General features: G+C 43.3%; 1 protein-coding gene across 2 annotated transcripts in view; it reads right to left on the reverse strand.

Moving 5' to 3' along the window:
* The window catches only part of CMPK1 (cytidine/uridine monophosphate kinase 1), a 33,349-nt gene that overhangs the window by 6,790 nt on the left and 3,252 nt on the right, over positions 1–23,307 (reverse strand). Inside the window, exon 2 of one of the 2 annotated variants that reach the window (XM_040978584.1) lies at positions 2,049–2,195. The exons of the other annotated variant lie outside the window; for it this stretch is intronic. Within the exon in view, the coding sequence (XP_040834518.1) occupies positions 2,049–2,195 (147 nt within the window). The remainder of the gene's footprint in view (positions 1–2,048; positions 2,196–23,307) is intronic. 2 annotated transcript variants of the gene reach the window in all.

Here is a 23,307-nt window from a genome sequence, read left to right on the forward strand (position 1 = left end):
CAATGGCTAAATCCTCACCTTGCAAGCACCAGAATCCCGTGAGTGCCAGTTTGTGTCCTGTTTATGGCCCGGGGAAGGCAGCAGAGGATGGTCCAAGGCCTTGGGATCCTCTACACATGTGGGAGACCTAGAAGCTCTTGGCTTCAGATTGGCTCAGCTCCAGCAGCTGTGGCCACTTGAGGGGTTAACCATCACAAGGAAGGTCTTTCTCTGTTTCTCCTTCTTTCTGTAAATCTAATCTGCCTTTCCAATAAAAATAAATTAATCTTTTTTAAAAAGTTTTATATTCTAGATATAATGAATTTCAAGTCCCTCCAACCCGCAGTTGCCTTAGCAGGGCCAGACCAAATGATTTTGTGGGTGTTATATGCCTGCAGTCTGGATGTTTCCTACCCCTACTCTAAAGGGTGGAAATTATATGTATAAAGGCTCAGAAATGAAAAAGCATAGCAGCAGCATTGATGAATCAACACTGGTACATCTGAATCTTCGAACATATGCAGACAGTGGTAGAAGACATGATGGGAAAGACTAATGAAGAACTTCCAAAGCCACATTAAGAATTCCATTCTTGGGCCCGGCGTGGTGGCGCAAGTGGTTAAGGTCCTCGCCTTGCACGCCCGGGATCCCATATGGGCGCTGGTTCTAATCCCAGCAGCCCCGCTTCCCTTCCAGCTCCCTGCCTATGGCCCGGGAGGGCAGTCGAGGACGGCCCAAAGCTTTGGGAACCTGCACCCGCAGGGGAGACCCGGAAGAGGCTCCTGGCTTCAGATCGGCATAGTATCGGCCCGTTGTGCTCACTTGGGGAGTGAATCATCGGACGGAAGATCTTCCTCTCTCTCTGTCTCTCCTCTCTGTATATCCGCCTTTCCAATGAAAAAATAATAAAAATAAATCTTTAAAAAAAAAAAAAAGAATTCCATTCTGGAAGCAGTGTAGGACCATTTATGAATTTTAAGTAATATAACAACAAGCTTATATTACCTTTTAAGAAAAAGAAAGATTGTTGACTATATCAAGTAGGATGAATTAGAAGGGACAAGGATGGATTAAAGGCTAAACAACTAATTAGGAGGCTCTAACGATGGTCAAAGTTAAAAGAAAAAGAGGGGAGCAGATGTCTGGCATAGCAGTTAAGATGCTACCTAGGTACTTCAACCCATATCAGAGTGACCAGATTCAAGTCCTGGCTCCACTCCTGATACTGTGTTCCTCGGGAGGCAGCAGGTAACAGCATAAGCAGCTGTCCCCTGCCACCCACGTGAGAGTCCTGGATCATGACTTCCATCTGGCTATTGTAGGCATTTTGGGAAATAACCCACCAAATGCTAGATCTGTCTCTTTCTCTGTTACTCTACCTTTCAAATAAAGAAAAAGAAATAAATAAAAAGTCAATTGAAAGAATAAAGCTTACAGAAAACAAAAACAAAAAAGGGGAAGGGATGAAAAGGTGGTACAGAGAAGAAAAAGAAAAGGGAGAATATTTGCATGTTAGGAAGAAAAGGTCAAGTGCACAAAACCCAGTGTTAAGTTTATCTGAGCCTTAACAAGGTGAAACAGGTTGTAGCTCTGCCATTCTCTAACTCTATGACCATCATCCACAAGCAAGAAAGTCAATACTAGGCCTGGTGCAAAAGCTCAACTGGCTGATCCTCCCCCTGTGAGTGCTGGAATCCTATATAGGGACCAGTTTGCATCCCAGCTGTTCTACTTCCCATCCAGCTCCCTGCTTGTGGCTTGAGAAAGTAGTAGAGAATGGCCCAAAGCCTTGGGACCCTGCGTCTATGTTGAAGTCCAGGAAGAAGCTCCTGGCTTCAGACTGGGTCTGTTCCTGCGATTGCGGCCATCTGGGTAGTGAACCAGCAGATGGAAGATCTTTGTCTCTGCTTCTCTCTGTAAATCTGCCTTTTCAATAAAAAAAAAAATAAATAAATCTTTAAAAAAAAAAAAAGGATAATACTCTTTGCTTTTTCCATTATTTAAATGAAAGGTAGACTTGTTTTCTTTTTCCTTGCTGGTTTGAACTGGTTGGTATTCGTAATCCTTACCCTCTTTAATAAACTAATGGTTATCTCAACAGGCACAATCCTTCCTTCTTTAATGTACTTTTCAATCAGTTCACCATACTGTGAATCTGGGTTGTTCCTTTCATCACGAAGCAGTTCTCCTGCAGAAAGGTGTGTGTAACCATATTTCTGAAACAAAGAACACAAGGGAAAAATCAGAACTCATTCAATTCAGTACTTACTTCTTAAATAGTGAAGATGTAAAAAACTGTAACAGGGCTCAGCTCTGTGGCACAGTGGGTAAAGCTGCCACCTACAGTGCTAGCATTTCATTCAGGAGCTGTTTCATATTCTGGATGCTCCACCTAACCCAGCTCCTGGCTAATAGCCTGAGAATAGCAGCAGAAGTCGACCCAACTCCTTTGTTCCCTGCTCCTCTGTAAGAGACCTAGAAGAACCTCCCGACTCCTGGCTTTGGCCTGGCCCAGTGGTAGCTGTGTGGTCACTGGGCAATGAACCAGTGGATAGAAGACCCCTTTCTCTCTGTCTTTCCCTCTCCCTCTCTTGTCCCCTCTCTCTTTCTAACTCCAATTCAGACAAATCCTCTTAAAAATTTAATATAATTCGGGACCGGTTCGGTGGCCTAGTGGCTAAAGTTCTCACCTTGAATGTGCCAATATCCCATATAAACGCTGGTTCTAATCCCGGCAGCTCCACTTCCCATCCAGCTCCCTGCTTGTGGTCTGGGAGGGCAGTCAAGGATGGACCAAAGCTTTGAGACCCTAAAGCACCCGTGTGGGAGACCCTAAAGCACCTCCTGGCTCCTGGCTTTGGATCAATCAGCTCAGCTCTGACCATTGCGGTCACTCGAGGAGTAGATCATCGGATGGAAGGTCTTCCTCTCTGTTTCTCCTTCTCTCTGTATATCTGACTTTGCAATAAAAATAAGTAAATCACTAAAAAAAAATCAAAAACATTTAATATAATTGAATTTTGCCTAATAAATGCCCCTATTCTTTATAGCTGTAATATTCACATAACATGAAATTATGCCAGAATTTATCTAAGTAGTCAAGGCCTTAGCATCTCACTATATTCCTTACAAACATAAATTTTAAGTATTAGTATTGCTCAAGGAAATATTATTAAGCTACACAATTCAAAACCCCCAAAATAAACCAGACTACACTAATCACCTATAAGGACTCTTTAAAAAAAAAAAAAAAAAGATGTATTTACTTCTTTGTAAAGTAGGACAGAAAAAGCAAGAGAAGAAAAGACAGAGAGAGAAAGACGTGTTTACTCCCCTGATGGCTGCCGCAGCTGCAGCAGGGCCAAGCCAAAGCCAGGAGCTAGGAATCCCACGCAGGTCTTCCAAAGGGATGGCAGAAACCTAGTACCTAGGCCACCTTGAGCAGGAAGCTGAATCAATGAAGAGTGGCTGGGATCCACCCCAGCCACTCCAATATGGAATACAGGCAGTCCAACTGATGGTTCAACCCACTGCACTGTAACAATCTAGGCAACATAACATTAGTTTAAAAATTAATTTACTTACTTGAAAGACACACAGAGAGAAGAGACAGAAAAAAACAGAGACAATCTTCAGTCTACCAGTTCACTCCCCAATGGCCAAAATAACCAAGGCTACTAGGAATTCCTTCTGGGTCTTCCATGTGGCTGGCAAGGGATCAAGCACTTGGGCAATCTTTTGCTGCCTTTCTAGGCATATCAGCAGGGAACTGGACAGAAAATGGAATAGCCAGGACTCAAACTGACTCCGTTGTGGGATGCTGTTGTTGCAAGTGGTGCTTAACCTGTCATGTCACAATATCCATGCTGGGTACTATCATCTTACATGACTGCAATGACTGCGAACATACCGCTGGCCAAGACACTGCTTAATGCTTCTGACAAGAAAAGTCAATCAAGGGGCCTAAAGTGAGATAACAGAAATGAGTATACTATGAAAGGTCAGTAGTCTAATATTTACTATGATTTCAATGATCATTATTATTAAGGACTTAAAATGATATATTAAGTTCTTTTCCCAAAGTCTCAAGAGTCCCTCAATAAGTTTTTATCTTACCTAAGTATACAATAAATATTCAATATATCTTTCATTTCAAAGAGGCAACTCACAGTCATCTTTTCTAAAATTTTTTATTTCATATTTTATAAAAATCAACTACTTTGCGGCATATTCTTTTCTTTTATCTGGGTTATAAAAACCATACATTCCTAAGTTGACGGTTAAATTTGTTATTGGTGACTAAATAGTGAGCTAACAGTAAGTTAATCAGAAAAGGAAAACAAAATTCTAGTTTACTGGCTCACCACAATTAGGTATAAAGTTTGATGAGAATAAACAAAAACCAGAGATTGATGTCTCTTGGTCACACAGGCCTGTCCCTTAGGAGAAATGAACAGTGGCAGGCATTGTGGCACAGGTGAAATCACTGCCTTTGTCACCATCATCACATATGGACACCTCATTTGACTCCTGGCTGCTCCATTTCCAATCCAACTCTATGGTTGTGTGCCTGGGAAAGCAGCACAGATGATTTAAATGATTAGGTCCCCTAACCCACACGGAGATCCGGATGAAACTCCTGGCTTCTGGCTTCAGCCCGGCCTCGCCCTGGCTGTTGCCACCATTTTGGAAGTGCACCAACAGACAGAAGGTCTTTTCTCTTTATACCTTTCTCTTTCTCTTTGTAATTCTGCTTTTCAAATAATAAAATTTTTTAATATCACTAATAGTTAAAAAAAAATTCCCATCACAGGTAACAGATAAAAATACAAAACTGCTTAAGATATTTAAATTTTAAAATTTCCATAGAATCTGTCATCTTTGATCATCTATTGTATGCAAACTTCTAAAGCTGGATACAAAAAGGACCTAAAAAAAATAAGGCGTGACCTACTTTCCCATTTATCCTGTATAACTCTCAAAAAGCATTTTGCAACTACTGCCCACAAAACGTTATAGCAGCTTCATTCCCCACTGTTTATCTTGGCTTCTACTTGCAAGGTCTGCTTGCCTGATGCTCTACTCTGGTCTAGCAATAATAACATATGGTAATACTGAATAAATGCAGAAACAGTACCGAGCAACGGCAAATGCTCAGTGAAATACCAACAACACAGATGGCTTTGTAATGCTCTGCTGTATGAGTAGAGTAACATATACATTTAGAAGCTTCAGAAATTAGTACACTCATTTTTGTTTATTGATATTGGAGAGCTCAAATCTATAGGCTTTTTTTTAATAATTTTTTAATTTTGTCAATCTTTACATAGTTAATTTGGGCAAAAAGGGTCAAGGGCTACAGGAAAGTGGGTAAGACTATTATTTCCATATTGTTTCCTTCATATATCTGAGGTACAGGGGGATATTGAGGGAGAAGCCCCACCCGGTTTCCCACCCACCCCAAGTCCCGCATGTGGGGCATGCTCCAAGATACTCATTGAAGTGGTTTCAATAGGTCACCAGTTTTGAAATTGCTGCCAATCTTGCCTCTCCAAACCTGATGAGGTTGTTGAAAAATCCATTAATTGACATTGTCCATCATAGCATCTCTATTTGCCCGGTATTTTGTTGCCAACCTACAGCTGTGGTGGTTGATCAACTTGTTCCATCTTCTGTCCCTTCATGGTTAGGGTTCTCAGTCTGGCATTCCAATTGGGGAGATCACCAAAGAAACTTCGTCTGAGGTGTTCCCAGGCCAGATACTTGTATGCACCAGCAAACACAGGGCCCAGCACAGTCCATCAGCCGGTCAACTGGTAGTTGCAATTGCTGGGTTGGTTCTGTTTTCAGCCCCGCCTTCTACTGGAACCAATGGGTGTTGCAGTCCAACCTGGTTCTGCACAGCACATACTTGGTCTTCACCGAAACCAGTGGGAGCTGCATCCTGATGAGAGCAGCCCACAATAACCCCCACCAGGCCCACCCCCTACCCTGGTTTGCCAATATGTGGCACAGATGTCCAATCTGTCCCACATTCCCCCTGGCTCTCGTACATGGCAAATGGCATTGAAGCTTGGATCCATCTAACCAGCTCAACAGTCAAGCCTTCACGGGTGTGGTTGAGTGCCTCTCTGTCTAGCTACCTCAGCCCCTGTCCTAGTTCTCGTGCCCTCCCGTGGGAGTGGTAACCCAAGAGGGGGGAACCCACTGTTTCCCTCCCAGGTCTCTCACTCCCGGATTGTGCACTTTCCAGGTGGTTCTGCAGTTTAACTTGACAGGATTAGCCCCCAGCACCAGTTTCTGCCAGCTGATGCTACGGCTATGCCCAAACAGCTCCCATTCTAATTGTAGGTTGCACCCATAGGAACAATCCACCCATCCTGGCTTTTCCCTGATCTAGTCCACATGAGGCGCAAAGGTGTTGTAGCCCTGCTTAGTCTGGTCTGCCCCCATCCCAGCTCAAGCTCTCCAGTGGGAGTAGATGTCCAGCAGGGGAACCACCCCTTATTCCCCTGCTGGCTCTGTCCCCTCCCTTCCTGTTTTTCACGTGTGCTGGATGGGCACTGCAGTCACATCCGGCACAGTCAACCTCATCCTGGCATTCTGTAGTGTGGACTGGTTTTTATCGCAACCAAACCTGGCTTGACCCTTACTCAGACAGTGCTGAGGTCTGGTCCAGCCTGGTGTGTCCAGTCCCAGTCCACACTTGTGCCAATTTCACTGTTACCTGATCAGAATGCAGCCCCCATTCCAGCCCACGTGCTCCTTGGCGGTAGCCTTAATCCAATTAGTGTGTCTACTGGACAAGACCCGTGCCAAAGCTTTAGCATGAACTGGTATTTGGTGGTCAGCATTGCTAAGTGGTAACACATTCTTTAAAGGAAGAGTAACTGTCATTGGGAAACTTTAGGATGTATTCACCTCGCAGAAACACATCGGGTTCAACGTGGAGCCACATAAGCAGCAATTCAAACCACCAAAATCCCAGAGCTCCCCTGCCGGGCGGCCAGCATACAAAGCCTGGCACCAAATGGCACCCTGGCCGCCCAAGCCTGGCTCACCATGTGCCCATGATGGCGGGCATATGGGATCCGGGCATGAGACGCCCTGTCCCAGGACCCAAATCTATAGGCTTTTAATTGCATTAAAATGGGGTTTGGCATTATTTCAGTTTTTCAAAAGAGAAAATAGCTGCAAAATGTAGATATATACAAATGATATTTTAAAAAATAATCGTATGGTTTGTCAAGCAAAGAAAAACCTCCAACCTGCAAAATCCTAGCATACCAGGAAATTACAACCATATCCAACAACTTATACAAATATCCCTCAATTTCTCATCCACATGCCATTTTAAAAAATTCTGTATCAGTTAACATTTTTATAATTTTCTTTTCTCTTATTGAAGAGTTCAAAAACAAACTCACACACTAGTTATTATGGCATTTTCATAACAGCTAGATTTCAGAAAGTGTATTTTCAAGGCATTCTGCTGTCATTTAATAGTCACTGTTGCCAATGTTGAGGAAAGCAAAAAAAATGGGTATTTCCTAGCTGTAACCCAAACTTTCTCACAATCTCTGAAGTCTCCCAGCAATTAAAGTCTGGTGGATCATTAACTGCAGCCTTCAGTACAACATGCAGAACCACAGCAGCTCATAAATGCTATAAACTACAGTAACTACAATTACAATCTACTACTCAACTATAATAGTGTTTATGACAAACGTATAGACTCAGTTCATTTATAATAACTGGTGAGGTTTTATTTTTATTTGCCCCTATTTGAAAAACAATTCAAAAACCTTTATGAATCACACAACTATTTGAAGGAAGCAAAAATACTATGTTCTAACAAGCATAGACTGGCACTCCAGTTGACCACAATTGGGGGAACACTGACAGTTTTATGGCATCCATTCTCAAACCACTTGATCAGTTTCTCTTTATAACAACTGCCTTTCCCTCCTAAATTTAGATATTATAGTTCTATGTGAATAACACACACAATCAAAGCAAAACAAGAGCAAAAAGTTTTCAGAATACAAATGGTGCATAAGTAGGAAGTCCTCGGAGGCAAGTGAAACAGATCTGCAGGCATCTCCTCCACGGAATGCGACAATTATAAAGTGCCACTGCACTGCTACAACCCTCTCTCACACAGAAAGAATATAACACAAATAAACCTTTGAGATGAAGCATACCTTTAAAGCAAAGGACTGAATTAAAACTCTCGAGCTTTATTTCTCTCTTTACTCATCTATTCATTTGAAAGGCAGAGTGACAGTAAGATTGGCAGAGACAAGTATCTTCCACCTACAGCTGCATCCCCCAAATGGGCAAAACAGCCAGATCTGGGCCAGGCAGAAGTCAGGAATCAGGAACTTCATCCTTGCTTCCCACAATGATAGCAGTGGCCAAAGACTTGAGCTGCTGCCTTTCTAGGAGCACCAGCTAGGATGCGGGCTCAGTAGAGCAGCCCGACTGAACAGGTACAATAGGATGCCAGTGTTGCAAGCTGTGGCTTAACCTGCAGGGTCACAAGGTGGGCCCTTGAATTATTATTATTTTTTTTTAGATTTATTTCTTTCTGTTGGAAAGACAGATATACAGAGAGGAGGAGAGACAGAGAGGAAGATCTTTCATCCATTGATTCACTCCCCAAGTGGTAGCAACAGCTGAAGCTGTCCCAATCCAAAGCCAGGAGCTTCTTCCGGGTCTCCCACATGGGTTCAGGGTCCCAAAGCATTGGGCTGTCCTCAACTGCTTTCCCAGGCCACAAGCAGGGAGCTGGATGGGAAGCAGGGCCACTGGGATTAGAACCGGCGCCCATATTGGATCCCAGCATGTGCAAGGCAAGGACTTTAGCCACCAGGCTATGACCGGGCCCCTAAATATCTTTTAAATGCATATCTATGACACACTTAAGATTTACTCTGCATTTTCTATAAGATTAGTGAACCTGAAAATGTAAGTACTGCTAGCAGTCAAAAACCCACATTTGGTGGAACATACAGAAACAATCAGCTCCCACTCAGTCATCCAGACTCACTAGTCTGGTACTTGTGGCAAGTGACAGTTTTAGCATGTAAAACATCCTACCAATATTTTATGTAAAGCTACTATTTGTTTCAAAGAAATGTCCAATAGAACCTTTCCCAGTTGATCTAAATGAAGTCTGGTAAGGGCTTTCCAAGAACAATACCTGTCAAACCTGGGAATCGCACTTGGACTGTTCAGAACACTGTGCCCAGACACTGACTGGCCAACTCTTTAGTATTCCTTCTGTTTCACCCACATATGAATGGAGGTGGGGGAAAAGGAGGGAAGACTTCTTCCTATATAATCATCATTAAATAACGGTTATCATTCAGCTGAGTTGAGGTTCCCACTGGTGAGGACAAGAGTAGGACAGGGGGAAGCAAACTTGGCTGGACATGGCTACAGACTGCATGAGCACTGGGACTGTGGAGCGTCGGATTGGGCTTGACTCCGGCCGCTACTGGTACTCGTGAGAGCCAAGTTGGCTGTAGAACAAGCCACACTAGGTCTTCACTCTAGCTGAACTATGTGAAAGCTATCTGGGTGTGGACTAAATATTGCTGGGCTCCAACACCCAAGAACAGGAACCAGAACGGATGTGGGTGGTTGAGCAAAGCCTCTGTTCTTGCCAGGGCAGGAGTTGGGCAAAACCAATCTGGGCCCACAACCCTCTGGGGTGCACGAGAACTGCCACTGGGAGAAGGTTCGATGGAGGAGCCTGGGAAACTCCCTCATTAGGACGCAGACCCTGCAGGAGAGCACAAGAAGCAAGGCAAGGTGCAGGCCAGACAACGCCAGGTTATAAAGTACCTGCCAGCATACATGTGTGTCAGGTCTGGGGACAGACCAGTCTGGCCCAGCACATAACACCCACTGGCAGATCTAACCAGGGCAGGGGGCAGGAGGAGCCAGATTAGGCCGCAACACCAGCAAGCTCACATTAGGACCAGGGCAGCAATCAGACTGGCTGCGATAAACTGCAGCACCCACCAGCAGGAGCTGGAACAGAGGGCAGACTAGAGCAGGCCAGGCTGTGCAAAGAGATTGTGGACGCTGAGGTGAGGCAAGTCATGCCAGCCCAGGTCAGAAGATCTTGCTCTCTGTCTCTCCTCTTCTCTATATATCTGACTTTCCAAAAAAGTTGGGACTGGGGGTGGGGCTTGTCAGGCAGATGAACCCTACCCCTATACAGGTGTGGGCTGGTACAAGTGGTGGGCTGGGCCTGGCCCTGCAACAGCCAATGCAGAAGAAAGTCAGGTCTGTGGATCCCTGACCTCAGAGAAGGTCACAGACACACGTGGTCAGACCTGAGAGCACGCGTGGCAGAACTAGGCCACCTCAGTTGCTGACTCCAGGTAATAACAGAGAGCATACCCAGATGCACACTAAAGACAAGACAGCTGCTGGGTCACACCAACAGAGAACTCAAGTGCCTCTCCAAAGGATGGAAAGAAAGTCAAGCTGAAGAACACTCCTGGCCAGGTTTCACAGCAAGGTACTTGGGTCTGAACACACAGCCAACATGCCTTAGAACGTGTTTCTCACCTCTGGTGCAATGAAGCCAAGCTGACAACTTCTCACAACAATCAAGACCACTCAAGTAGCACCCTCAGAACATTCTTCCCCCCATCAGGGTCTCTATGGCAACATCAACCCTCTCAGTCCATGGCTGCTGATACAACCTGACAGCAAGAAGCAGTGCATATTCTCCTCTCCACCCCAGCCCAGCCCAGCAGACACAGAAGGAAAACGGAAGCATTCATCTCACCACCCTTCTCCCCTACCCTGACCCTGTGCATCCTAATCACAGGCACACATATGTCTGCAACCCCTTCATCTCTGTATTAAAATAAAAAATATAAATTAAATATATTTGTCTTAAAAGGCAAAAGAAACATTTAAAAAGAAACAAAGACCCTTCTAAGGACTGAAGGAACTCAGAGGCAATAATTCAAAAACTTCCTGCATTACAAGATAGGCACAGAGGTCACACTACTCTTGGCAACACTCCTGGTAATTAAATGCTCAATTCTCGCCTTCACTGCAGAGCCTATAAGCTACACCATCTTACCTCCAGGCAGAAACAGTATCTTAAGAAGGCTCTCCTATATCATTACAACCCAAATGCTGGTTATTGATGGTGTCAAAGCCTAGAATTCAGCTCATTCTGTTCCATTAAGAACACTTGGAGAAGAGCCAGCAGCAACAGGTACACAGACCTTCACCCCATTACACTACCGACACTGGCCTCTTTGTCCTTAATAAAACAGAGGCGTTTAACAACTAAAAGGGACAAACTGTTTCTTATTTTTAAAATTTACCAATATTATGAGAACATAATTTACTCAAGGAGTATCAAAAACAAGAATAGCAGTCTTAGAAAGACAACTGCTTGAGAATGCAACTTACAAAAAGCCTTAACACCAAAATGCCAAAGAGTTCAGGTGCTCGTTAACAACTAGAATTTATTTGGATTTAATAAACAAGACTTCAGGGGCTAGCACTATGGCACAGCAGGTTAAGCTGCCACCTGCAGCTCCAGCCATGCCATATGGGTGCTGGTTTGAGTTTTTGTTGCTCCACTTTCAATTCAGTTCCCTGCTAATTTGCGTGGGAAAACAACAGAACGCCCAAGTCCTCAGGCCCCTGCACACACATGGGAGAGCCAGAAGAAGCTACTGGCTTCAGAATGGCCCAGATCTGGCTGCCTATAGCCATGTGATGAGTGAACCAACAGATGCAAGCTCTCTGTCTCTCCTTTTCTCTGTAAATCTGCCTTTCAATAAAAATAATAATAAATCTTGGGCCCAGCGTGATAGGGTAGTGGTTAAAGTTCTTGCCTTGAACACGCCAAAATCCCATATGGTCGCCAGTTCTAACCCCAGTGGTCCTACTTCCATCCAGCGAGAATGGCCCAAAGCCTTGGGACTCTGTACCTACATGGGAGACCCGGAAGAAGCCCCTAGCTCCTGGCTCCTAGATCCTGGCTCCTGGCATCAGATAGGCTCAGCTCTAGCCATTGCAGCTGCTTGGGAGTGAACCATCAGAAGAAAGATCTTGCTCTCTGTCTCTCCTTCTTTCTGTATATCTGCCTTTCCAATAAAAATAAATAAATCTTGAAGGCCTGGCGGCATAGCCTAGCAGCTAAAGTCCTCACCTTGAACACGCTGGGATCCCATATGGGCACCGGTTCTAATCCTGACAGCTCCACTTCCCATCCAGCTCCCTGCTTGTGGCCTGGGAAAGCAGTCAAGGACAGCCCAAAGCTTTGGGACCCTGCACCCATGTGGGAGACCCAGAAGAAAGTTCCTGGATCCTGGCTTCGGATCAGCATAGCATCAGCTGTTGCACTCACTTGGAGAGTAAATCATCGGACGGAAGATCTTCCTCTCTGTCTATCCTCCTCTCTGTATATCTGACTTTCCAATAAATAAATACATCTTTAAAAATAAATAAATAAAATAAATATTGGGAAAAAAAAGTATGACCAGACTGGTTCAGAACTTTCATTTTTTTACTTTACATATTTTCATACTGTTTAAATTTTATAATATATATACACATTTTTTAAGCTTTAACTTTAAAAGCTTATGGTAATATACATATCTTTAAAAAGTAAACAGAAACCAAGAGGATCTGCGTATTTATGAATACCAAAAGCTAACAGCACAGTAAAATTCAATTCAAAATAGCCTCACACTAAGAACAGGGATTCTCAGTATAAGAAACAATCTGATTTCAAGACAAAGAAATAGTGCCTAAATAACCAAAAATCATTCAAAATGTGAAACAAAATCCTTTATAGAATAGCAGTTTTAGAGACAGGTATCAGTGAATTGCTTTAAAATCAGAGATCAATTCAAATATTTAGATAAAGTCTTCTCTGGAAAGTGATCTATTCCTTAAACAAAGGAGAAACAAAAGTATTGTATGGCAACATAGCCACACACTGCACGGGCACAGAGTCAAGAGTTGTAGAAGCAGACAGAAAACAGTCCAGTTTTATATCCCAGAAACAGATGGAAATTTAGAGATACACTCAGATGATAGGATCCAAAAGGCTGAACAGTAAAGATTTAAACAGAAACATATTTTCAGTGAAGCACTACTCTCTAAATTATAAGTCAGGTCTCCTGACTCTCAGCGACTATTAGGCCACAGTTGAGGCAATTTCTAGAGGGCCCACCCCGCCACCCAGTCTTTTGCCTTCAAGCTGCCTTTGAGTAACAGAATCCGTGGTCAAAGTCTGAAAGAGACTCAAGGTTGATGGGGCCTTACCACATCCTCTCAGGAAGAGATGAGGAGTGTTATTCACACAAAAAGCCAAGCACATTTGATCCACCCTGTCTCCGCCAGCTATTCTTGCTTCATCTGCTTTCTCCTGGCCCCTCTCTACTTCTGAAGCACTGTCATTTCCACTTTGCACTTGCCTCACTAGATGATTAAGCAGCAAAGAAATTGATTATTTGACAACTTAATCATCAATTCAGTTCCCAACACAGTATCTTTTATGTTCCCAATGCTTACTAGCAAAATCAAAATTTGTACTACTTATCGAGACCAAACTTAATTCTAAAGGCAATTCTAGTGGATGAAATGCATACTAATTTCCTATAGCAAACATCAATGACTAATATATCCTAGAAGCTCCAAACAGGAAGCGGGCAGGGAAGCAGCTTTTTGTGTGGCTCCAAGTGGCATATTTAATTGCTTATGATATGGAATATATCCTAATGGTGAAGGGAGCCACCTAATGGAGTTGATGGGTGGAACACTGACAGAACCAGGCACGGAACATGTCTCACAGGACCCAGCCCCTCAAAGTAAAAGTTTCTGAGAATAGAAACAACTGGTCCTTTTCCTTTACTGAATGATGTTTTGTTAATTTTACTCACCAGGCAGCATAAAACTGTCAGCAAACAGTATGTCAGTCACACCTCCTCACTACTAAGTTCTAAATGTTCCTATCACATGTTTAGTCTGTAAAAATGCACTTGTTTTGTCAGGCTAAAACAACTCAAACATGAGAGCAAATACATTTTCATATAATTGGGCTAATAGTATTAACCAAAGGTAATAAATCATTGTGACTAGGCCAACACAATCCAAATATGACTACTCTCGGGCCCACTTAAATCTCTCTTCTGGTTTAAAAATCCCACAAATAGAGCAACTTCTCTAAAATGCTATGAATTTCAATCAGAAGGCCAACCATTAAAATAATGGACTCCCGGGGTCAGTATCGCACATCACAGAGCCAGGTAAGTCCCAAATGTTCCACCTCTAATCCGGATCCCTGCTAATGCACGTGGGAAAGTAGAAGATGCCCGCCCAAGTTTTTGAGCCCCTGCCACCCATGTGGAAGATCAAAGGAAGCTCCTGGTGCCTGGCTTCAGGCCACTGCAGCCATTTGGGGAGTGAACCAGTGCACAGATGATCTCTCTTTCTCTCTCCTGCTCTCTGTAAATCTTTCAAAATAAATAAATAAATAAAGTACTCTTATGTGGCTTTAGGAGATCTCCTATTAGCATCTTAACCAGAATGTAGTATTTAGACTCAATTATTGTTACTGAAACTTTAACCTAATTCGTGTAAATCAACTTCAAGGAAACAAAGGAAATAAGTGACTAATAAAGGACTTTGAGTTAAGAAAAACAGTATAGAAACATCTCATCTTTTTTTTTAATACTTTTTAAAAGATTTATTTATTTATTTTTATTACATTGCATCATGAGACACAGTTTTACAGGCACTGGGATTCCGATTTATTTATTTTTTATTTCAAAGTCAGATATACAGAGAGAAAAGACAGAAAGATCTTCTGTCCGATGATTCACTCCCCAAGTGAGCGCAACAGCCGGTGCTGTCTAAATCCAAAGACAGGAACCAGGAACCTCCTCCAGATTTCCCGCATGGGTGCAGGGTTCCCAAAGCATTTTGGGCCGTCCTCGACTGCTTTCCCAGGCCACAAGCAGGGAGCTGGATGGGAAGTGGAGCTGCCGGGATTAGAACTGGTGCCCATATGGGATCCCGGGGAGTTCAAGGTGAGGACTTTAGCCACTAGACCACGCCACCGTACCCGAAACATCTCACCTTGATTGGGGTGAATTTTTTTTTTTCAGAGAAACACTCATGAGGATATTTTAAAAACTCATGGGAAAATGAAATTTAGATTTTAATACCATGAGATTCATGTGTAAATATTTCATAATGTTATTTTCCATTAACTTTAAAGACCTCCCAAATAATACACCATATTACTCACATCTTACCAATGAGGAAACTGAGTCACAGAGAAGCTAAATGATTTGGGTAAACTTACATACTCCAGTCTTAACTGCACATTCTGTTTTTCTATCTGACAAATCATGGGGTGCAACTTCTTCATGCCCCTTTCAGTTTTTCATCAGTGTGACCAGAAGAATGTCTAATCAAGGCCCAGCGTGGTAGTCTAATGGCTAAAGTCCTCGCTTTGAAAGCGCAGGGATCCATATGGATGCTGGTTCTAATCCCAGTGACCCCACTTCCCATCCAGCTCCGTGCCTGTTGCCTGGGAAAGCAGTCGAGGACTCTACACCAATGTGGGAGACCAGAAAGAAGCTCCTAGTTCCTGGCTCCTGGCTTCGGATTGGCTCAGTTTCAGCCATTGCAGTCTCTTGGAGAGTGAATCATTGGACAGAAGATCTTCCTCTCTGTCTCTCCTCCTCTCTGTACATCTGACTTTGAAATAAAAAATGAATAAATCTTTAAATAAAAAAATGTTAAAAAGAATGTCTAATCAAGAGTATATATTTAACACTGCTTAAGACATTTCTTCCAGGGCCCGGCGCGGTGGCGCAAGTGGTTAAAGGTCCTCGCCTTGCACGCCCGGGATCCCATATGGGCGCCGGTTCTAGTCCCAGCAGCCCCACTTCCCTTCCAGCTCCCTGCCTGTGGCCTGGGAAAGCAGTCGAGGACGGCCCAAAGCTTTGGGAACCTGCACCCGCGTGGGAGACCCAGAAGAGGCTCCTGGTTTCGGATCGCCATAGTATTGGCCCATTGCGCTCACTTGGGGAGTGAATCATTGGACGGAAGATCTTCCTCTCTGTCTCTCCTCTCTGTATATCCGCCTTTCCAATAAAAAAATAATAAAAATAAATCTTTAAAAAAAAAAAGACATTTCTTCCAACAACCATAAATGAGCATAAAAACAGGCAAGAGGGAAGATGCTAACACACATGAAAAGTGCCTAAAACAGACTAGGCACTGTGCCAGATACCTTATTACATAGGTTTTCTTGACTAATTCCATCATTTTCCTACAAAATATATAAACATCTCAATTTTCAGTAGAGTAGACCAAAGAGCTAAATATTTAAGTAACTCAACAAGAATTAGCAGTCCAGGACTAGTATGTACTGAGCATTAACTTGGGCCAAATATTGTGCAGAAACGCACTAAGCACATGAGGACAATGTTTAAGATCTAAGATTGATGCCCTTAGCAAGCTTATAATTTGGGCCTGGCATGGTAGCCCAGTGGCTAAAGTCTTCGCCTTGAACATGCCTGGATCCAATATGGGTGCCAGCTCTAATCCCGGTGGCCGCGCTTCCTATCCAGCGCCCTGCTTATGGCCTGGGAAAGCAGTTGAGGATGGGCCAAAGCCTTGGGCCCTGCACCCATTTGGGAGACCTGGTAAGAGCTCCTGGCTCCTGGCTTTGGACTGGCACAGCTCTAGCCATTGTGGCCACTTGGGGAATGAATCAATGGATGGAAGATCTTGCTCTCTATCTCTCCTTTCTGTCATCTGCCTTTCCATTAAAAAGAAATAAATCTTTGAAAAAATTTTTAAAAAGAAAGCTTATAATCTAAAGGCGTTGTCAAATGATCTTGAATCTAACTGCCTTAGAACTTGAATTGTTAGGTAGCACTTTTGGACTAGGGTTGCTGTGAAAGATGTGAGACACACCATGACCATTAGGAAACTGAGAACATCTGGGAGTCTTTAAACTAAGGGGCTGAGTACGATGGCACAGTGGCTAAATCCTCACCTTGAACACACTGGGATCTCATATGGGTGACGGTTCTAATCCCGGCAGCTCCACTTCCCATCCAGCTCTCTACTTGTGGCCTGGAAAAGCAGTAGCGGATGACTCAGAGCCTTGAGACCCTGGACACGCATGAGAGACCTGGAAGAAGGCCCTGGCTCTGGATCAGCGCAGCTCTAGCCATTGCTGCCACTTGGGAAGTAAACCAGCAAACAGGAGATCTTTCTGTCTCTTCTTCTCTCAGTAAATCTGACTTTCCAATAAAAATAAATATTTTTTAAAAATTAAGCTTAGACCTGAAGGATGAGTGATCACTTCAACATGATGTGACAGAGTTAAAGGGGACAAAGGCAGCAACGTCGTTCTAAAAGATGACAGGTTAAGCCAGAGAGCCAAACTAAAATATACACATTTTTAAACTAGTTCATGGTTAAGCCACAGATTTTCAAAACTTTCATATTTTACATGCAGTTATATTAAGTGCATCTCCCTCCAGTCTAAATAGACTGCTTCAACTTTCCAATAAAAATAATTTAAAAATAAATAATTTAAAATAAATAGTTTCTAGATGTGTCCTCACCACAAATATGGCACATACAGTTTACATTCAGGAAGAGTCTTGTGTCAGCCTCACTCATGGGTCTACTGGCTAGGTTTTTCTCAGAATTGAAACCTCCATTTTAAGTGTTTTTAAGGGTTTAAGTTGACACTCCCCCTCCGCACCAGCTGCTGCTTTTCCTCTGGTTCAATTAGAACTCACATACAGCACCCACCAGGGAAGCCTTCTTGTGACCTATTGTACTGAAATATACATGTCCTGCCCTGCATGGTGTTATTTGGCATATTTCCATCGCATGATTTACTCACTCCATCCTACAGTCAAAGGTTCACTTTGGTATTGCCCCAAAGCTGTAAACTTTGGGAAGTTGGCCCTGTTTCTCATTCATCTTAGTAACTCTCTTAGTACATGGCTCTCAAAAACTGCTTCCCAAACAAATGATAGAAATAGGGAAGCATTCTTTTAAAAAAAAAAAAAATCAGCCAATTATATCATTTCACATTTACAGATACCTTTAAAAAATTAAAGCATTCACTCAAGAAAACTTTATAAAAATAAACAAATTCAAGGTAAAATAAAACTACCCAGTGAACATTCAGAAGGGCTAATTTTAGGCATGAACCTGACTGGATGAAGGGGTGTCCACAGAGACGGTAAAACACTGTTTCTGGGCATGTCTGTGGAGGTTTGTCCTCAGGACACTGACATCAGAAGACTAAGCAAAGACGCGCCCGCCACAGCAGACACACAGAGCCATCCTAACACAACTGCAGAGACAGAATCTACTCTTCTGAAGGGATGCCCCCTGTCCTCCCTTGATCTCAGACATCAGACACAAGTCCAGGTTCTCCGGACTTATACTCAGCAGAATCAGACTGCCAGATTCCCTGCTCTCCAGCTCACATATGGTGTATCCTGGGATGACTCAGCCTTCCTGTTACAGGACACATATGCAGAGAACAGCATGCAGCACAGCAGGTAAAGCTGCTCCCTGCAACACCGCATCCCATATGCACATCAGTGTACGTCCAGGCTGCTCCTCCGATCCAGCTCCAGGTCTGGGAAAAAGCAGCAAAAATCACCTGGTCGCTCAAGGCCCCATCACCCACGTGGGAGCCAGGAGCCACTTCTGGGTCTCCCACACAGAGGCAGGGTTCCAAGGCCTTGGCTCATCTTCTACTGCTTTCCCAGACCACAAACAGGGAACTGGATGGGAAGTGAAGCTGCCAGACATGAACCAGCACCTATAAGGGATCCTGGCGCTTGCAAGGCAAGGATTTAGCCACTAAATCACTGTACTGGCCCTAAATGAATACATTTTAGAAACAAATAAAAATGCACACACTCTCTGACCCAGAAATCCTGTTTTAGGAATCTTCCTCACAAACTAAAGGCACCTGCAATGTTGTATAAGGAAGTTTACTGAGGTACAGTTTGTAAGAATAAACTAGCCTCGGGCCCGGCGCCATAGCATAGCAGTTAGGGTCCTCGCCTTGAATGTGCTGGGATCCCATATGGGTGCCAGTTCTACCCAGCGGCACCACTTCCCATCCAGCTCCCTGCTTGTGGCCTGGGGCTGCAGCTGAGAATGGCCCAAAGTTTTGGAACCCTGCACCTGCATGGGAGACCCAGAGGCAGCTCCTAGTTTTGGATCGGCTCAGCTCACCCATTGCAGTTCTTGGAGAATGAATCATTGGTCGAAGATCTTCCTCTCTGTCTCTCCTCTCTGTATATTCGCCTTTCCAATAAAAATAAATAAACTAAGAAAAAAAAAACGAAACGAAACTAGCCTCTAGAAATCACATGTGTGTCAAAATGGGATGGGACAACCAAAATATGGAAATAATACAGAATACAGAATACAGAATACAGAAACGTCCGCAGCTAATAAGGTCAAGCTCTGGAAAGATACCGACAGATTCGTCCAGAAAAAAAATAATAATCCTATTTGGACATTTAAAAAGTATCTATATTTTTGTTTGTAAGAATATTGAAGATGGAAAGCAATTAACTCCAGAGACCAAGGAGTAGAAAAAATTAAACTTTCCCCAACAGGCAAATATTATTTTAATGTTTAAAATGGAAAGGCAAAAAAATGAAAGTTCTCAAAATAAAGACAGTAAATAATTTGAAGACTGTCCTCCTTCAAGTTCTTAATTAACATTGTTTAAATCCAAATGTTTTTAAATTTCCCGCTAAAGGCTTCTTCACAAAACAGTGGCGCTTCAGAAAGTCGAGGACTCTCTGATCATCTTTTTCACAAATTATTTAATCTTTAATCTAAACAAAAAACACACTTATCACAACAAGCTATCATACCAAAAGAAAAAAGCCTATTCTTTTTTTAAAAAAAATTTTTATTGGAAAGTCAGATATACAAAGAAGATCTTCCACCCGCTGATTCACTCCCCAAGTGGCTGCACCGGCTGGAACTGCACCAATCCGAAGCCAGGAGCCTCTGCCAGATCTCCCCACACTGGTGCAGGGCCCCAAGGCTTTGGGCTGTCCTTGATTGTTTTCCCAGGCCACAAGCAGGGAGCTGGACGGGAAGTAGTGAAACTTCCCTACTCTAGTCTATTCTTATTATTTTTTTTTAACTTTTAAAGGAATTTACTAATACGTTAAATTAGTGGGATCATAGCAAATGAATGATAATTACTGCAACACAATTCTCATGCTTATACAATCTTATACAAAAAGAATGGATTTCATGTAGTTCAAGAACACAGCACTGGGCCTGGTGCAGTAGCCTAGTGGCCAAAGTCCTCACCCTTTGCATGCACTGGGATCACATATGGATGCCAGTTTGTGTCCCATTACTCCCACTTCCCATCCAGCTCCCTGCTTGTAGCCTGGGAAAGCAGTCAAGGATGGGCCAAAGCCTTGGGACCCTACACCTGTGTGGGAGACCCAGAAGAGGCTCCTGGCTCCTGGCTTTGGATCAGCACAACTCTGGCTGTTGTGGCCGCTTGAGGAGTGAATCAACGGAAGGAAGATCTTCCTTTCTGTCTCTCCTCCTCTCTGTATATGTGCCTTTCCAACAAAATTTTAAAAATCTTAAAAAAAAATATATAGCACTAAGGTTATAGTACTTCTCTTTATCCCTGTCTCTCTCTTCCTTCCCTCCCTCCTTTCTTCTTTCCTTCTTTCAACTTTTGGGATAACATGTTTTTTAATGTACAATAAAAGGCCTAATGTCACACTATTATTTTTCTCCTATTTCTTCTTATTATTATTGTTATTATTATTATCTTTTTATGATAAGTTCCATACGCCCTGGGATTTCCCCTCTCCCTTCCCCACGACCCCTCCACCCCCACTGAGTTCCCCTGTTATTACCACAGTATAGTTCTTCATGAACAGTCACGTGCCCATCACTGTCAGCATGCACAATGGCAGAGTCCAGCATCCAAAAGGCCTATTCTTAAACTCTATTAAGGCAGAGGAACAGAGAACTGTCTGCTAGCTCACTCCCCCAAACACCCACCAAACCTGGAGCTGAAGCAGGCAAAAGCCAGGACCCAGGGACTCCATCCCAGTCTCTCTTGAGGGTGGCAAAGCTCCAACACCTGACCTATCATCTGTTGCCTCTCAGGAGGCTGCATCACAAGAGGCAGACTTGAACCCAGGCACTAAGACATGGGACGCAGGAATCCCAAAGAGTAGCTACAACGCTACAATCTTCATCTTCATCTACACTGGATTTTCTTTCCTATCTTATTTCTTCTCAGTGCTGATGTGTCTGGGGGATTGGTTATCAGGAATATTTACTGAATGTAAACAGAAGTAATACATGAGAGTCCTGGCAAGACAGAGATGTGTCTCATCCACACACTTCTGGGCCTGAAAACTGCGTGTTAACTGCTACTTGAGCGCCCTCTGGGGACCAAATTTTTAAAACATTTACATCTTGTGATAAAGCCCTCCCCAGTCATTAAGTACACAGCTGGCCACGCGCAGCTGAGATCACATCAGCATATTTGGACTAAGAATCAGAGCCAGTTCCCCCTGACTCCAGGCTTCCATTACTGTAGACCCAGAGAGGCAATGGTGACGATTCATGTAACTGGGCTACTTCCACCTAAAAGGAGACCTGGACTGGACTGCCCAGACTTCACCAACCAGTGTGGATATTAGCAGTGAGTCAGCAAATGGGAGAGTGCTTGTCTCTCTCTCTCAAATAAATACAACCAACCAGATTATTTGTTAAGAAATGTAATAAATACAAGAGGGTGTCCAAAAAGCATGAGGCATTATGAAAAAGCTATGCATAAATTTCAAAAAGTTTGCATTAGAATAAACTTAGTGTTTCATAAAGTTTCTGAAGAACCTTCACATGGTACTTAGCACACATTGGTGACAAGCACAATGTTCAACTCTGGACACACAGGTTACATAAAAACAAACTTCTAAAAAAACCCTTCTGAATTCTTTATGCATAAAGTCAGAACCCTCTGAACGTTTCTAAGCATCGTAAGCAGATGGCCATGCAAGCATGGTACTCCTACTGGCCCTGGAGGAAGTAAGACAACAAAAACAATAAAAGTGCTTTCTGAGTGCCATGGATATAATTTTATCATAATTTGTTTAAGCAAGATGTTCAATCTTAATTTTAAAAAAAGATGTATTTATTTTTATTTGAAAGGCAAAGTTACAGAGAGAAGAAAAAAAGACCTTCCATCTATTGTTTCACTTCCTAAATGGCCACACTGACTAGAGCTAGGATGATCTGAAACAAGAGCCAGAAGCTTCTCCTGGGTTCCCCACGTGGGTGCAAATGCCCAAGGCTTTGGGCCATCTTCGTTGCCTTTCCAAGCCTTAAGTAAGAAGCTGGCTGGGAAGTGGAGGAAGCAGCTGAGACATGAAACAGGACCCATATGGGATGTCAGTGCTTGCAAGTGGAAGACCAGCCTGTTGAGCCACTGTTCCAGCTCCAAAATGTTCAGAATCTTTAAGTGAGAAGAGGTTTAAATATCCTTTCCAACACATGCAAAATCATCACTGTTATTTTCAAAGAAAAGTTTTAGTTATGAAGCCATAATTCTCCCAGGACAAAAAGAGCAAAATTAAGCTGAATTTAAAAAACTGGCAACAGCATGGTCAACCGAGCTTCAGCTTGTAGCACTGGCATCTCATACACATGTTGGTTCAAGTCCCAGCTGCTCTATTTCTCATCCAGCTCACTGAATATTACAGCCTGGGAAAGCTATGAAGGATTGTCCAAGTTCTTGGGACCCTGTATCCGTGTGGGAGACCTGGAAGAAACTTCTGGCTCCTGGCTTCAGATTGGCTCAGCTCCAGAAGTAGCAGCCGCTTGAGGAGTGAATCAGCAGATGGAAGATTTTCCTCTCTGTCTCTCCTCCTCTCTATATATGACATTACAATAAAAATAAATCTTTAAAATAAATTAATTTTTTAAAAATACAACACAGCATTTCCATAATTTTTCAAAAGTTGTTACACAATAGTTAGTTTCAGCAGATAGAAATTATACTGATTTAGGGCCCGGCGCGGTGGCGCAGTGGTTAAGGTCCTCGCCTTGCACGCCCGGGATCCCATACGGGCGCCGGTTCTAGTCCCAGCAGCCCCGCTTCCCTTCCAGCTCCCTGCCTGTGGCCTGGGAAAGCAGTCGAGGACAGCCCAAAGCTTTGGGACCCTGCACCTGCGTGGGAGACCTGGAAGAGGCTCCTGGCTTCGGATT

This window comes from Ochotona curzoniae, unplaced genomic scaffold (assembly GCF_017591425.1).
Source record: "Ochotona curzoniae isolate NIBS_2020 unplaced genomic scaffold, NIBS_Ocur_1.0 contig_291, whole genome shotgun sequence".
Classification (NCBI taxonomy): Eukaryota; Metazoa; Chordata; class Mammalia; order Lagomorpha; family Ochotonidae; genus Ochotona; species Ochotona curzoniae.